The sequence below is a fragment of the Anolis sagrei genome, chromosome X (assembly GCF_037176765.1).
Source record: "Anolis sagrei isolate rAnoSag1 chromosome X, rAnoSag1.mat, whole genome shotgun sequence".
NCBI lineage: Eukaryota > Metazoa > Chordata > Lepidosauria > Squamata > Dactyloidae > Anolis > Anolis sagrei.
The window spans coordinates 16912840-16930213 of NC_090034.1; the positions used below are offsets into that span (position 1 = coordinate 16912840).

The following is a 17374-nucleotide window of genomic DNA, read 5'->3' on the forward strand; positions in this document are numbered from 1 at the left end:
CCCCCCTCTTCCCCTTGGTGCCTTTAGCTCCTCCCTTCGTTCATGGTCAGCGGTCATTTCAGGTGAAGGGCGAAAGCTGCATGGAAGGCAAGCCTGTAGCCAAGGGGGCGGTTTAGGGGTTCAAACCACAACAAAATATTCAGGTCAAGAATAATCCTGGTTTACTCATAACTGGTTAACCAAATCCTCCTTCCAAGTATAAAGGTAAAAGTAAGGTAAAGTTGTCCCCTGACATTAAGTCCTGTCATGTCCGACTCTAGGGTTGGTGCTCATCTCCATTTCTAAGACAAAGAGCCTGCGTTGTCCGTAGACACCTCCAAGGTCCTGTAGCCAGCATGACTGTATGGTGTACCGTCCCCTTCCCGCTGGAGCGGTACCTATTGATCTACTCACATTGACATGCTTTTGAACTGCTAGGTTGGCAGAAGTTGGGACTAACAGCGGGAGTTCACCCTGCTCCCCGGATTCGTACTGCCGACCTTTCGGTCAGCAATTTCAGCAGCTCAGCGGTTTAACCTGCGGTGCCACTGGGGACTCCTGATCCATTCACTAGACTTTTATTGATGCATCCTCCAAGCAAGTAAGCAATGAATACATTTCTGGCACTCAAATGCTTCAGCAGATTGTACCTATTGATCTATTCACATTTGCATGTTTTTGAACTGCTAGGTTGGCAGAAGCTGGGGCTAACAGCAGGAGCTCATGCTGCTCCCTGGATTCGAACATACAACCTTTCAATCCACAAGTTCAGCAGTTCAGCGGTTTAACCCACTGCACCACTGGTGGATCTATGAGAAGCAAATTTTAGAGACCCTCCAGAACTGAAAGCACAATTACAACCAAATTGTGATGATTCACACTATCATTACCTTCCTTTCTACCAATTTACATTGCAATGGCAGCAATAGCTGACATACTGGAAGTGACCAAGTTGGCCTATCCACAACTGTGAGGTAAAGCCTAAGACAGGCATGGGCAAAGTTGGGCCCTCTAGATGTTTTGGACTCCAACTCCCACAATTCCTAACCAGCCTCGGGCCCTTTCATTTCCCCCTTCAGCTGCTTAAGTGTTTCCTGTGGATAATAATATAATATTAATAATACTAAATTGTTATTTATATCCTGCTTTTCTCTCACAGAGAGACCCAAAGTGGCTTCTAGCATGCTAAAAATACAATACAAAATGAGCAGAATCAAACCACAAATATAGAACATAATAAAGGTAAAGGTAAATGTTTCCCCTTGACATTAAGTCTAGTTGTGTCCAACTCTGGGGGTGGTACTCATCTCTATTTCTAAGCCAAAGAGCTGGTGTTGTCCGTAGACAGCTCCAAGGTCATGTGGCCGGCATGGCTGTATGGAGTGCCATTACCTTCCCACTGGAGTAGTACCTATTGATCTAATCACATTTTTCAAAGTTTTCAACCTGCTAGGTTGGCTAAAGCTGGGGCTAACAGCGGGAGCTCACCCCACTCCCTGAATTCGAACCACCAACTTTGCAGTCAGCAAGTTCAGCAGCTCAGCACTTTAATCCGGTGTGCCACCAGGAACTCCAGAACATAATAAGCAATGACTAAAACATAAACATAAATAAGCATTTAAAACTGATATACATTATTATGGCGTCTTGTCAAATTGAATCTTGTTAAACTTTATACCACCTAAGGGATATTAACTAAGAAGAGGCAACTAAGATTTCATCCCAAATGGTTCAGCAGATTTCCTTAGTTAGCCTACTCATTTCATGTACAAGGTGCGCTCTGTAAGTACGGTGTGGTGTTTGGAGAAGTTCGGGGTTAAGGTGCACATCAGCATGTTGGAGCATTGCTTGCTAAATCATTTGTGCAATGGGAAAATGCAAAATACGTCTTCAATGGACATCACAGTGGAAAATGTTTAGATGTAACCTATCATCATGATAAGGGACATAAAAATAAGGAAGAAGAAAACAGAAAGAAACTTTGCCAATTTTGGAAACTATTGTCCTTTGTGGCCAGAAAAAAAAACCTGACTTAAAAAGGGAACAATGATTCAGGAGGTCGCTGTAAGTTTTTCAGGCTGTATGGCTCTGTTCTAGAAGCATTCTCTCCTGATGTTTTGCCCACATCTATGACAGGCATCCTGAGAAGTTGTGAGGTCTGTTGGAAACTAGGAAAATGGGGTTTATATATTTGTAGACTGTCCAGGGTGGGAGAAAGAACTCTTGTCTGTTGGAGTTAGGTGTGAACATTTCATTTGGCCACCTTGATTAGCATTTAATGGCCTAGCAGTTTCAAGGTCTGGCTAATCAAGGTGGTCAGTTGAAACATTCACACCTACTTCAAACAGACAAGAATTATTTCTCCCAGCTAGGATATTCCACAGATCTAGTATAAACCCAATTTTCCTAGTTTCCAACAGACCTCACAACGCCTGAGGATGCCTGCCACAGATGTGGGCGAAATGTCAGGAGAGAATGCTTCTGGAACATAGCCATATAGCCTGAAAAACTTACTGAAACTCAGTGATTCCAGCGATGAAAGTCTTCAACAACACACTGATTCAGGACCTATTACTTAAGAAGAACCTTTGCACAATTATGGTAATTTCTAGGTCTTGTTGAGATGACACACCAGGAGACACAGACCTGAAAAGTCATCTCAGGGGGAAAAAGTTTCAACCCCTCCCAGATTTTTTTCTGGATATGGGCCTGATGGGAGACTATGAGACTTCTCTGCCAGGGAGAATGGCTTGGGGGAGAAAGGCCAGAAAAGTCTGTTTTCTCTTGATGGCACAGGACACTTTTACCCCTCTGTGCCAAGGTAGCTTTCTTTCCCCTTTGGGCTTCACACAGGCCTCCTTTGTCCCCAAAGGGAAAAGAGAAGGGACAACCTGGTACTCCATCTTGCCTTGTTTGCACAAAAGGCAGGCAAGAACACCCAGCAAGAGTCCTCTGGAACTGCCAGGACTTTGATCTCATAATGCCAGGCAAGGCAAGGCAAGGCAAGACACTCATTCTTCCCTGTGTCCGAATCAGCATGCCACCTTGGGACTCCTTTCATTAGGACTGCAGAATGGATTCCTAAGGGCAAGAGGCAGCCCCTTGTTTCCATGGATCTCCAAACTAAACGATACAGCTTCCCTTAAAATGGGGTTGTGCCTGGTTCAACCCAGAATCATAGAAACACAGAGTTGGAAGAGACCAGCAAAGCCACCCAGTTCCCTCCAGTCATACATTTTGGAATGGCATGACCTTTTAGAGACCCTAACCTTTTGGGAAACCAGACATCTCCATAGCCTTTTGGAAGCATGATCCTTTTGGGGATTAATTGGCATTCACACTATTTGGAATCACCATAACCCTTTTGTAAAGTATGATCTTTCTGAAAAGAGTGAACATTTAACTCTTTTTTTCTGGGTATGGCCCTGATGGGAGGCTATGAGACTTCAATGCCTGGCTCGAGAGCAGTACGTGTGAAAATGATCTTGGGAGTCCTCATGGACAACAAGTTAAACATGAGCCAACAATGTGATGTGGCGGCAAAAAAAGCCAATGGGATTTTGGCCTGCATCAATAGGAGCATAGTGTCTAGGTCCAGGGAAGTAATGCTACCCCTCTATTCCGCTTTGGTTAGACCACACCTGGAATATTGTGTCCAGTTCTGGGCACCATAATTCAAGAGAGATATTGACAAGCTGGAATGTGTCCAGAGGAGGGTGACTAAAATGATCAAGGGTCTGGAGAACAAGCCCTATGAGGAGTGGCTTAAGGAGCTGGGCATGTTTAGCCTGAAGAAGAGAAGGCTGAATGTGATAGCCATGTATAAATATGTGAGAGGAAGCCACAGGGAGAAGGGAGCAAGCTTTTTTCTGCTTCCCTGGAGACTAGGACGCGGAACAATGGCTTCAAACTACAAGAGAGGAGATTCCATCTGAACATGAGGAAGAACTTCCTGACTGTGAGAGCCATTCAGCAGTGGAACTCTCTGCCCCGGAGTGTGGTGGGGGCTCCTTTTTTGGAAGCTTTTAAACAGAGGCTGGATAGCCATCTGTCAGGGGTGATTTGAATGCAATATTCCTGCTTCTTGGCAGAATGGGGTTGGACTGGATGGCCCATGAGGTCTCTTCCAACTCTTTGATTCTATGATTCATTTGAGTGAATCTTCTTCCTAGGTGATAAATATCTACTAGCATTCATGTAAGGCAAATTAGGCTTCTCCGTTGTTAGACTGATATACCTAGTTATCTTTCTGAACTGTTAGGCACAAAGACATACCAATAGTAGATCAATAAAAGTATTATTTCAGTTGCCAAAATATATCTATTCTCCCATAAAATATATTGCTTTTAAATAATGCCCTCACGAGACCAAAAATAGGTAATCTTCATTAAAAGTAACATAGTTGATTTACTTCCAAACTTCATGTATTTAGCATACAAGTACATTTCTTATTGGTTGAGAGTTTAAACAGTAAGTTCTCTAAAGCATTGTTTCAGTCTTTTCTCTGTTGCATGCAGACTAACACTCTCTTCCATCTAATACATTACTGAACATTGTTTCAATACAGTCTGACTCCACACTGCAGCATACTGACACTGACTTTACTTCAAATTGAAACACCTGTTGAGACTGTGGTGGTTATGTGCCATTGTTGTCAAGCTACGGCACCTCACACACAAAGATGTATAGATCATTAAACGACTCTACACAATATATATGATTTTTCCTTTATTTTAAAAACATTTTCCATGGCTCCAAAGTTGTGAAGTGTCCAGATGACTAGACGTTCCAAAATTGATCTAGCAGATGTACCCTAAAAACTCTATCATATCCAACCTCTTAATAAAATGTATCAACAATGATTTTTGTGTAACTTGTATCTTTTATGTACTGTGTCAATTCCTAAAAGTATAACATGTTTAAACTGTATCAAGTGAAAGTATCAAAATGTATATAGAGGGCATCTACCTTCTCATGCCCTCAGTTTGTACAATCCCTTGGGAAGGGAAATCACAGCAAGGACTCTTCCAGCTGTTTCCCAAGCCAAATAAATATCAAAACTTGTGTGTGTGTGTGTATGTGCAAATAGATATCCTCTTTGTCACCAGGATAAACACAGGATGTCTGTTCATTCAACTGGAGGCTGAAAGTGTGCCACTCCTGCAGAAGAGGGGCCTCAGCAAATATGAATTCATTAATTCTCCATACAGGCAGCCAAGCCGTTGATTGTTTGGCATCTTCACCTTTGTCTTTTTGGGTCTTGCACCCTTTTGTTTCACACTGAATTGGACACTTAAGTTAATCCGGGACACATCTGCATATCCACATTATCATTTCCTCCTAGACTGTGCCCTCCCAAGGGGTGTCTCTGCAACAGATTCACTCTTTAAACTGTCCAATCACCAGCCATTGTCCTTCCTACCACAGGGATCTCCTCCTGCAGGTTGTGATGCCAAGGAAACCCCTGCCATGGATCATTCTTCCCTTTCAGGCTGTTTTGCAATGGAGGAGGCAGCATGAGTTAACAATGTTGTAAAGTTGTTCCCTTTAGTTTCAACAGATGTACACATGCTGATGGAATGCATATCGTAATGATAACAGATATGAATTACAGCAGCTGCTTATCTTGCTGAAATGATTCAGAGTGAAACATGAATTTTAAATAAATAACCTCAAGAGAGTTATCTTGGCATGAGGGTCATAAGGGAAAATGTTCTTCTGTGAGCAAGGAACAGCTTGCCATCTGATCCCAACTTTATCTGCAAGGAGAGGGAGGGAAGAAAATTGTTATATTCAGGGAATATTTCTACAATGCTCTTTATCCCAACTTCTCAATGGTACAATAGACGCTTTAGTCATAGGACTTTAGGAAAATGCCATGGGAGGGGGCAGATTTGTAATGGGGGGGTGGGCAATGGCTTTAAAGCTCAATTCCTGATGATGGCCACAGAACAATGAAACAATATTGAACTGACTTGCAATGCCACTTACCGAGTTCGGTTTGGAAGCAATGGTAAGTATCTGGATTTCGGATTGTAAAAGCGATGTAGACTTCTGGGGCCTTTTTGCCATCAGGACCACTGGGAAGTTTCTGCAGAACTCTGATAAGGGCATGCATGAGCTCTGGATCATAGACCACATCTATTTGGGATGTTCAAGAGGGAAGAATGGGAGAAATAACAGAATTAAAAAGACAAGAAACCCTGGGCAACTTTGGTAATGTCAGACTCTGGAAGATCTTGGAGTTAAAATCAAGTTCACAACAATAAAACACTAGAGATAAGTGATTTAGTCCTTCTTTTCACAATCCTAAAAAGACCGTTCTAAAGTTTCCCTGCTCAAACCTCTTCTACATACCAGCCCCAACTCCCATCCGCTCCCTAGTGGCCAAACACTGTGCCCACAGCCTGGTAACTGCAGTTTCAATTTCCATCTCAAAACAGATGTCTTATCCACACTACCTTTCCCAACAGTATCCAGCCTCCCTCCCCCCTCTTCCCTTCTTTATGGCAGAGAACCAAAGCAGCCAGTCCCAGGCTGATACAGTGATCCTGACAGGTAGACCTCAACTGCTATTATTGTTTGTACTGGCAACAGACATACAAAATGCACGTGCAAAGCAAAGGTAAGATATATGCTTCCAGTTGTGATTCTTTAAAGGCTGCAACATCCCAAGGAAAACCCCCCACTTCTGGGAAGAGAGCATGTGCAGTGGTTTGAGCACTGGATTTAAGTGCAGGCTTTGATTCTCTTTTGTGATATGGAAACCCATTGGATGACACTGAGTAAGTAACACTCTTTCAGCCCCAGAAAACCCACGACTCATCTTAGAGTTGCTATAAGTTAGAAACGACATGAGAGCATGCATCAACAAGAAGCAACGCCCAAAACAAATTGAGACCTAAGTTGCCAACCTATCCAACAGCTACTGTTGGAAATAGCAACCTTCCAAGCTTTCACTATTTGTTTGTTAATGTATATATTTGCTACCCTGTACTGTATGTATATGTTGATTTGCCAGTTTGATTGACCTCTCTGGTGAGGGAGGGGCTACAGAGAGGTGATTGTACTGAGCATGTTCAGACTCAAGATTACATTTTGTTAACAGATATGTTTTGGACTTCAGTGGAATAAGTATGTTTTTGGACTGCAATGGAAGCAGATGTCATTTGGACTTAGGCAAGAACAGTTTACTGTATGTTTGCTTTGAGAATGAGTAAGTATAATTATACAGTTTGGACTTTCATAAGATGTATACTTATCTGGACTATGGACTATTGATTAAGAAGGATACCATTTGTTCTCAACACAGAGAGACTACATCCTATCTATAACTGAACGTTGATAAGAGATGTGCCTGTATGCTGAATTAATACAGGATGTTTATGAGCAAACAAGATATGTAATTTTTTAAAGAAGATTTTGGTTTTTTTAAAACTCTGAGGGAATATTTTAAACTAAGATGTTTATTTATTTATTTATTTATTTATAGTATTTGTAGCCCGCGTTTCTCAGCCTTATGGCGACTCAAGGCGGCTTACAGAATTAGCAGAATTTGATGCCATACATTCATAAAAGTACAGTTAAAAACATTCAACCTAATGTTATAAAACCATTAAAAACATATTATCAAGGGAGAGTATATGTTTTGGGCAATTTCAACTTCAAATAAACATTTTTAAAACTCTGCTAGCCAAATATATGTTTTTTTGTGCAGTGGCATGTCTTTGTCTCTGGCAGTTCAAAGACATGGTTCATCGGTTTGACAGCTGAGTTACCTGTGTGCCATTACATGAATGCTTGTGAATATCACTTGTTCAAAGGGTTGGCTTCTAACAAGGTCATGTTTTTTTCATGAGTAGTTGTTTTCAAAAGGTGGTCTCCAGATGTTCACATTTGCCAAAAGGATATAACATTATTTTTCCTTTTCAAAAATATTATGATTGCCACCCCCCCCCCCCCCCAAAAAGCTACAATGTTGTAAGCTGACTTTATGCTATGGGATTATGTTTACAGGCACGGGTGAATGCATGTGACTCTCACAACCATTCTCCAACTTGTGCTTACTACTTCATTAACACATTTTAGTATTTCTGATCAAGCATTTGACATTGTCTGGCCAGAGATGCTCCTGTTTTCAACTGTGAAATGTAAGAAGCATTTTACCATCAAAGGGGGCTGGAGGTTTAGCACCGCTGATAAATCACCAGCAACTAGAAGATCTGTCAACTGAAGTTTTCAAGTTCGAAGCCCCGGGTCGGCATGAGCGGTCGACTGTCAGCCCTGCTCACTGTTTACCTAAGCAATTCGAAAGCAGCTTTAGCTATAATTAGAAAAATTAGGTACCGCTAAAAGTGGGGGAAGTGTTTTATGATGCCATAAAGAAAGAAGATCAGAAAATGCTGGGTGACCAAAAAGGAAGGACACTAAGTTCTGTCTTTCTGTGTACTGTCTATACAAAAGCGGCATTGAATGTTTGCCGTGTGTGTGTGTGTGTGCTGTGATCCGCCCTGAGTCCCCTTTGGGGTGAGAAGGGCAGAATATAAATAAAGTGTTGTTGTTGTTGTTATTATTATTATTATTACCAGCGGCAATGACGACATCGGACGACAGCCCCACAAGCTCTTCTTTTGTAACCAGGCTCCAGTCAAGTTCTGTTACAGAGACTTTGGGTCCCTTGAATCCTGTCAGCTCTGCCTTTTGAGTATCCCATTTTGCCGGACTGCAGCCACAAACATCTGGGGCAAAACCATTCAAATGGATATTTTCCAAAAGCTGCTGAAGAACACAGGGGTGGTGATCGCTAAACGTGTACTTGCTCGGGTGGCAAGCTTTGCAAATGGCGAGCCCCGTGAGTCCTATCCCACTTCCTAGCTCCAAAATACTCCTAAAAATAAGTTAAAATAAAAAAATAATAAAAAGGAAAGAGAAAGAACATGAACAAATGCATGAGGTTGGCTTGCCCATTGATCCTGTATTTCCAAGCTTTGGACAGAATGCAGCATGCACCTGTTAGTGAAAATGGCAGGATTCTCCAGTGCCCACTCCGCCAGGTAAAGGCCAGCATCCCACGTCATGAGGCCAGTGGTTCCCTGAGAAATAATGGCCACGCTCTCACCCAGTGTAATGGCTTCTCCTGAGGGCTACAAGAAACATGGGCAGATTAAGGTCCAACCTGCAACCATCCTGAATGACCACCAAAACACCCCCAACAGATGGCCATCCAGTCTCCACATTTTCAGAAGTAATGTTTGTGGGTTATATTAGTTACAGATTTGATTCAAACATTCTTTGAGAAATCTCTACAAGTCCTTTGTCAACTTCCCCAGGAAAGATTGGCAGGATGATTGCTGATATTTTCCTTTAGCTGGATGTGCTGTAAGAAGTTTGCTTGTTAGGATGTCCCAAGTAAATCCAGACATTTCACAGAGCATCCAGTAAAAGGAAAATAACTGTGGTTCTTCATGGAATCCCTCAATTTGGAAATAGTTATTTTGGGGGAATGAAACTCGAATAGTTTTTTTTGGGGGGGGGGGAGGAGAGTAGGGGGCTTGCATTAAGAAGTGTAGCAGTGCAGACGTAGCAGTGCAAGATACAGACATCTCCCAACATCTATACTTGCATCTTTATTATGATTTTGTGGATGGCAGAAGAAAATGGTATGAAAAGACACATAGAGGATGTGCCCCCACTAGATTAAAAATTATATAGAAGGCCTTACCAGTAAGTAGCTTTTATAGAACTGGGCAGTTTCTTCGGCATTTAAGACATCACCAAGGGATTCGTAGATTTGATCCAGTGGTTCAGCCCCTGTAGCTTCATGCTAAGGAAAAGAGGCAGAGTTAATTTGTGGCCTATGTATCCACACTGTATGCTGACTATGCTGACGATTGTGCCATCACTGCTCAAGCAGGGGGCCTTGAAATGGTTGAACCAAAGTTCTCTGAAGCTTTAGGTGCTCTTACTGCCTATTACATTGAAAATCAGCTGATTCCTAATCCATCTAAAACACAGATGTGTGCTTTTCATCTTAAGAACAGACAAGCATCTCGAGCTCTGAGGATTACCTGGGAAGGAGTCCCACTGGAGCATTTGTATTCTAATTTGCTAAGTTATAATTTGTTTTTCTATGCTGTGGACTTTAATTTTTGTTATTACGTGTCTATTAGTTGTTATGTTCAGGCATTGAATGTTTGCCTTTTTTGTGATTGGAATCCATCCTGAGTCCCTTCGGGGAGATATAAATAATAATGATGATGATAATGATGATGATGATGATAATAATAATAATAATAATAATAATTGCAGGAGTTACTCTGGACCATGCTCTGATTTACAAAAAGCACTGCTTGACTATCAAGCAAATAATGGGTGCTAGAAATAATATCATACAAAAGCTGACTGACACAACCTGGGGATCACAACCAGACACAGTGAAGACATCTGCCCTTATATTTTGCTACTCTGCTGCAGAACATGAATGCCCAGTATACAATACATCTTACCATGTTAAAACAGTGGATGTGGATCTTATGAGACATATCTCATTATCACAGGATGTTTATGCCCAACATCACTGGAGAAATTATACTGTTTAGCCAGTATTGCACCACCTGACATCCATCGGGAAGTAGCAGCCAGTAATGAAAGGACCAAGGCATTGACATCACCAGCCCATCCTCTGTTCAGATTTCAGGTATCAAGCCAATGCCATAAATCAAGAAATAGCTTTCTAATATCTACATATATACTTGCAGGAACACCTCAGCAAGCGGGAGTCAAAAAGTGGTAGGCTAAAACCCAGAACCTCAATCAGTGCCTGATATCAGATGTAGACAGACTCCTTCCTGGGCACATGGAAAACTAAGCGACTTGGAAGATGGTGAACAGACTTTGCTCTGACGCCACGAGATGCAGAGCCAATCTTAAGAAATGGGGCTACAAAGTGGAATCCACGACATGCTACTGTGGAGATAAGCAAACCACAGGCCTCTTACTACAATGCAGCCTGAGCCCTGCCACATGCACAATGGAGGACCTCCTTACAACGACACCAGAGGCACTCCAAGTGGCCAGCTTCTGGTCAAAGGAAATTTAGTACAATGTCAAGTTTTTAACTTTGTAGTTTGTAAATACATTATAACTGTATTCTCGGTTTGCTTCTGAAATGTTAAAAAATAAACAAATAAATCCATGCTGTACAATTACAACAATTTTATGTCACTTTAATTGGAATGGAATTGTAATTGCAAGGACAGGAAAGATCCACTATAATCAGAGTAAGCCTTTTTATTCTGAAAGCTATCAAGAAAAGAGCACATTTCCTGAAAGAAGAACCAGGAAAATAAGATTCTGACTGTCAATAGAAGGTCAGCTGCTGTCTTCTCCTTTTCACCTTGTCTTTTATTCATGTTGTATTTTGAAATAGTCATATTACTGGTCAAATAATAATAATAATAATAATAATAATAATAATAATAATAATAGTAATGGAATCTGAGGAGCTGTTGTCCGGCAAACGGTTAAGAATCTACTGCTGGAGAATTTTAGTCTACTGCCTTGAAATTTTTTGAAGTCCCTCTCAAAACTACAAAACTAGGGATTTCATGGGATGGAGCTACTCTGAGGTCAGGCAACTGCATTTTGAATGCAGGACAGATCCTGTATTTCTTTCAAGGGAGAGCCCCAAAAGAACACATTGCAGTAGTCTATTCTGGAGATGGTTAGACCACAAAGGGCAGAGCTAAGCACAATCCTACCTTTTTAATGAGCTCTGATAAGAAGCATCTTCTGTACTTGACCGACGGAGGGTACTTCAAGCAGAGAGGATGAAGAACAGTCTGAAATTATTAAAGACGTTGGGACAAGAAATTAATATTGCAGAATGAGATCGCCAAGGAGAACATCAGCAACATCAAATCCAATTAAGCTCTAGGCCTGAGAGGGGACCATGTGGTCCTCTAGATTTCATTGGTCCCATCAGCCACTACCAGCGTGCATGACAGGACTAAAATGTGCAATTTTCATTGGCAAATTGGGCTTTCTTATGCAATGAGATACTTCAGTCAAAAATCTTAATCCCCTCCAAATATTTTTTGTGTGGATTGTTGCAGACTGAGAATGAAATAATGCAAGAAATAACTTGCCTCCTGCAATATAGTCAGCAGCGACGAGGAATCCTTTGAAGTCTTCAGCGTCTTTTCCAGATCCTAGAAGACAAGACACACAATGATCTGAACAATACTCTTCACACAATTTCAGCACCCAGATAGTTGCTTTAAGGGAATCCAATTCCTGGAGTGGCTTTTCAGCCCCACTGGAATGGGACTTTAATTAGACTCCATGGAATTTGGCACCCTTGTGTCACAAGGGCCTATGCCTTGCCTTCAAGAGACAGCCCAGTCATGTGCCAACTTGGGCTCTCCAGGTGTTTTGGACTTCAACTCCCACCATTCCTAACAGTCTCAGGCCATTTCCTTTTCCCCCTCAGCCGCTTAAGCTTAAAGGAAGGGGCCTGAGGCTGTTAGGAATGGTGGGAGTTGGAGTCCAAAACACCTGGAGGGCCCAAGTCAGCCCATGCCTGGGATAGCCTCTATATTTTACCAATTCTGATATACTGCAACCCAGAACTCTTTAATATCCCAGCCATCTCTGAGGGCAAATCGTCCACGACCTTTCTTGGCACTTCTCCCAGAGCTAACACTGTCTGCAAGATACACCAGATAATCCCTTTTTCTGGAGTAAAGGCTTAATATGGAAACACTATCCTTAATCCATCATTAGGCCGTCTACCCATGGGCGCAATGAACCTGGGCTTGAACCAAGGCAGAGGAGCTGGAACCAATTTGCATGCAAAAAATGCACAACTGTTTTGAACTGGCTCGTAGATGTTAAACTGGCAGCAGGAAACATTTCCATGTGTTTGTTAGGTACAGTAAGTTCCCTGTAACCGCTAAGAACACATATGTGGTTATGCCAGGTATGAACAAACTTTGGCCCTCCAGATGTTTTGGACTTCAACTACCACAACCCAGAACTTTTTCTGGGAGTTGGAGTCAAAAACATCTGGAGGGCCAAAGTTTGCCCATGCCTGCAATATCCCTACATTGAAGCTGTCACATTTTGGATAGCCAGAAAAGAGGAGGTCTAGTATACATCCTTGGAAGATTGGTCCTGGATTGCTGTGAGTTTTTCGGGCTGTATGACCATGTCCCTGCAGCATTCTCTCCTGATGTTTCACCTGCATCTGTGGCTGGCATCTTTAGAGGTTTACCAAAAATAAAAATGGGTTCCCCTAAAACTGTGGAGACCAGTTTTACACTTCAAGAGAAGAACCAGTTGTTTCTACTTAATGTGAATGTGACAGTCCTGGCTTTTTGATATGTGTATTTGTAATATATTCATTGAGTTATTCTAGTTATTTTCACATTACCACAATCAGTGGATTTTGGTCTCCACATCTTTAGAGGTTTATCAGAGGTCTGTTGGAAATGAGGTAAGTGGGGTGTGAGTGTGTATCTGTGGAATAATGTCCAGGATGGGAGAAAGAACTCTTGTTGGGGTTGTTGTAGATTTTTCGGGATATGGCCATGTTCCCACAGCATTCTCTCCTGACGTTTTGCCTGCATCTCTGGTTGGCATCCATAGTTCAGAGGTCTGTTGGAAATGAGGTAAGTGGGATGTGTGAGTGTGTGTGTATCTATCTGTGGAATAATGTCCAGGGTGGGAGAAAGAACTCTTGTTTGGGTCTTTGTAGGTTTTTCGGGCTATATGGCCATGTTCCCGCAGCATTCTCTCCTGATGTTGTGACCTCAAAACCTCTGAGGATGCCTGCCATAGATGCAGGCGAAACGTCAAGAGAGAATGCTTCTAGATCAGTGGTTCTCAACCTTCCTAATGGCGTGACCCCTTAATACAGTCCCCCATGTTGTGGTGACCCCCAACCATAATATTGTTTTTGTTGCTACTTCATAACAGTCATTTTACTACTGTTAAAAATCATAATGTAAATATCTGATATGCAGGATGCATTTTCATTCACTGGACCAAACTGGGCACAAATACCCAATACACCCAAATGTGAATGCTAGTGGGGTTGGGGGAGGATTGATTTTGTAATTTGGGAGTTGTAGTTGCTGGGATTTATAGTTCATTACAATCAAAGAACATTCTGAACTCCACCAACCATAGAATTGGCTCAAACTTCCCACATGGAATCCCCATGACCATCAGAAAATACTGTGTTTTCTTATGGTCTTTGGCGACCCTTCTGATACCCCCTCGCGACCCCCTCAGGGGTCCCGACCCCCAGGTTGAGAAACACTGTTCTAGATCATGGCGATATAGCCCAAAAAACCTACAACGACCCACTGATGCCGTCCGTGAAAGCCTTCGACAATACATTGAACTCTTGTGTATTTGAAGCAAGTGTGAATCTTGCAATTAGCAAGTTTGATTAGCATTGAGTAGCCTGGCATCTGCAAAGCCTGGCTGTTGTTGTCTGGGGGCATTCTTTGTTTGGAACATGATCATAGGGCACTGAAAACTCACAGCAATTCCGGCCATGAAAACCTTGGACGCTGGACAACACAAGATTGGCACTCTTTTGGGGAAATGCGCCTAGGACAGGATTGGGAGACTTGACTGGCTTCTGTAGCTGGAAAGGGATGATGAGGACAAACCCTAAGACCCCCCCCCCCCCAAGTCATCCCTCTTCCCAAGCCCCGCCCCCAAGCCCCCAAGCCCCGCCCTCCCCAGTGTCCCCATCCCACTCCCCCTCTGTGCGTAAAAGCGCATGGCTGTGGCGCACTCACTGCCCAAGGGAAGTGGGGAAGGCGCTGGGCGGCGAGGAAGCCCCGCTGGAAACGGAACGCCAGCTTCCCGATCCCAGCTTCCTCTTCCTCTTCCTCGTGTGGCTCGGGCCCCTTGGGCTGCTCCTCCATCCGAGGTGCTTCCTGCCTCGCACCGCCTCCTTGCATTGCCCAGCCCAACGATTACGTTGCCACCAAGCGGCGTGGCCAAACGCAAGGGCTCCTGCCCCTTTTGGCACCCAGTCCAAGGGGCTTCGGGGCATGTGCAGAGCGCCCTGGGGTTTTCCTTTGACCCGGGCAAAAAAGCCAAGCCAATGGGAAGGGGGCTTCTCTTCACCATGTGGGTGTATCATTCCACCATAGAGAAAGGAATGTAGTTTTGGCACCAAAGCGAAAGCTGAGCTCCTGCTCCCTCTACCGTTCAAATCCGTAGCCATGGATAATCCAACTCCATGGAGTTCAACAGGCATTAGGTGAGTCTCTACTGACCATATAATGCAGTTCAATCTGCATTATAATGGCAGGGCAGATGGGGCTAAGGGTGGATCTACAGTGCCATATTATGCCCTTGCAAAATGCATTATATCAGTGTATTGTCGAAGGCTTTCATGGCTGGAATCACTAGGTTCTTGTGGGTTTTTTCGGGCTATAGGGCCATGTTCTAGAGGCATTTCTCCTGATGTTTCACCTGCATCTATGGCAAGCATCTTCAGAGGTAGTGAGGTCTGTTGGAATTAGGATACTCCACCTCAGACATCAGAAGAGCTGCAAGACCAAGAACAAGCCACAAGAGTAAAGATGAAGATCCACCCAGAGGAAAAGTGTTCCTGCCAAACATCAAGGGAACCACTGACCACATAGGGAAGCTGATGAGGAAACACAACATACAAACCATCTACAAACCCACCAAGAAAATCCAACAAATGCTACGTTCAGCAAAGGACAAGAGGGATCATCTCACCTCTGCAGGAGTCTATCGTGTACCATGCAGCTGTGGACAAGTCTACAAAGGGACCACCAAACGCAGCAGCATTGCCCAAACACCAATCAAGGAACATGGAAGACACTGCAGACTACTTCAACCAGAGAAGTCAGCCATAGCAGAGCACCTGATGAACCAGCCTGGACACAGCATATTATTTGAGAACACAGAAATGCTGGACCACACCAACAACCACCATGTCAGACTACACAGAGAAGCCATTGAAATCCACAAGCATGTGGACAATTTCAACAGAAAGGAGGAGACCATGAAAATGAACAAAATCTGGCTACCAGTATTAAAAAAACTCTAAAATTACAACAGCAAAACAGCAGAGAGGAAACAACCAGGCACTTCTTAACACCTCTCAACAAAAGATTTTCCCAGGTTCAGCCAGGCCTTCAAATGCTAATGAAGGTGGTCAGTTGAAACATTCACACCTAGCTCCAGCAGAGAAGAGCTCTTTGCCCCACCCCAGCCATTCCACAGATATATAAACCCATTGTCCTAATTCCAACAGACCTCACTACCTCTGAGGATACTTGCCATAGATGCAGGCGAAACGTCAGGAGAAATGCCTCTAGAACATGGCCCTATAGCCCGAAAAAACCCACAAGAACCTAGTCATTATATCACCTTCCTAATGAATTTGATCTAGCTCTTTGTTGTTCAGTTGTTCAGTCGTTTCAGACTCTTCGTGACCTCCTGGACCAGGCCATGCCAGAGCTCCCTGTCGGCCGTCACCACCCCCAGCTCCGTCAAGGTCAAGCCAGTCACTTCAAGGATGCCATCCATCCATTTTGCCCTTGGTCAGCCCCTCTTCCTTTTTCCTTCCATTTTCCCCAGCATCATTGTCTTCTCTAAGCTCTCCTTTCTTCTCATGATGTAGCCAAAGTACTTCATCCAACTCTGGACTTGCAGCTTCAAAGCCTGGCTGCTTCCTGCCTGGGGGAATCCTTTGTTGGGAGGTGAAAGGCCATTCAATGCATACAACTCCGCTGTTGTGTCAGCTCCACTGGCTGCCAATTTGCTACCGGGCACAATTCAAAGTGCTGGCTTATAAAGCCCTAAACAGTTCGGGCCTAGTTTATCTATTTGAACACATATCTCTCTATGAATCTTCCAGGAACTTGAGGTCTTCTGAGGAGGCCCTGCTCTCGATCCCCCTGCTTCACAAGCACGTCTGGCAGGGATGAGAGACAAGGCCTTCTCTGTGGTGGCCCCTCGGCTGTGGAACTCTCCTGCCTAGGGGTATTAGATTGCCCTCCCCTGACCTTCCAAAAAAGAGTGAAAACCTGGCTCTTTGAGCAAGCGTTTGGAACCACAGAATGACCAGAAAAACTCCAATCGGAAAATGAACTAGGAATGGCTAAGACGATGGAACGGTTGAGGATTTGAACAAGAAGACACAGTTTTTATAATTTTTATAATTTATTGTTTTATGGTTTTTAAATGTATTGTGATTTTTTTTGCTTTTTATCGATGTATGTATTTTTACATATGGCATCTAATTGTTGCTGACTTGTACGCCCTGAGTCGCCTTCAGGCTGTTATGGGCGGGATAAAAATGATGTAAATAAAGAAATAATCAAGGTGGCCAATT

At 43.2% G+C, this 17374-nt stretch overlaps 1 protein-coding gene across 1 annotated transcript; it reads right to left on the minus strand.

The window, feature by feature from the left end:
* Positions 1–4694: 4694 nt before the first annotated feature.
* Positions 4695–15139, minus strand: EEF2KMT (eukaryotic elongation factor 2 lysine methyltransferase). The gene is made up of 8 exons (XM_060786613.2): positions 14793–15139; positions 12126–12188; positions 11739–11819; positions 9701–9802; positions 8989–9122; positions 8565–8866; positions 5971–6120; positions 4695–5738 (listed from the first exon to the last, which is right to left on the minus strand). The coding sequence occupies exons 1-8, from the start codon at positions 14955–14957 to the stop codon at positions 5638–5640; spliced, it is 1098 nt and encodes a 365-aa protein (XP_060642596.2). The 5' UTR covers positions 14958–15139; the 3' UTR covers positions 4695–5637.
* Between the last annotated feature and the right edge of the window lie 2235 nt (positions 15140–17374).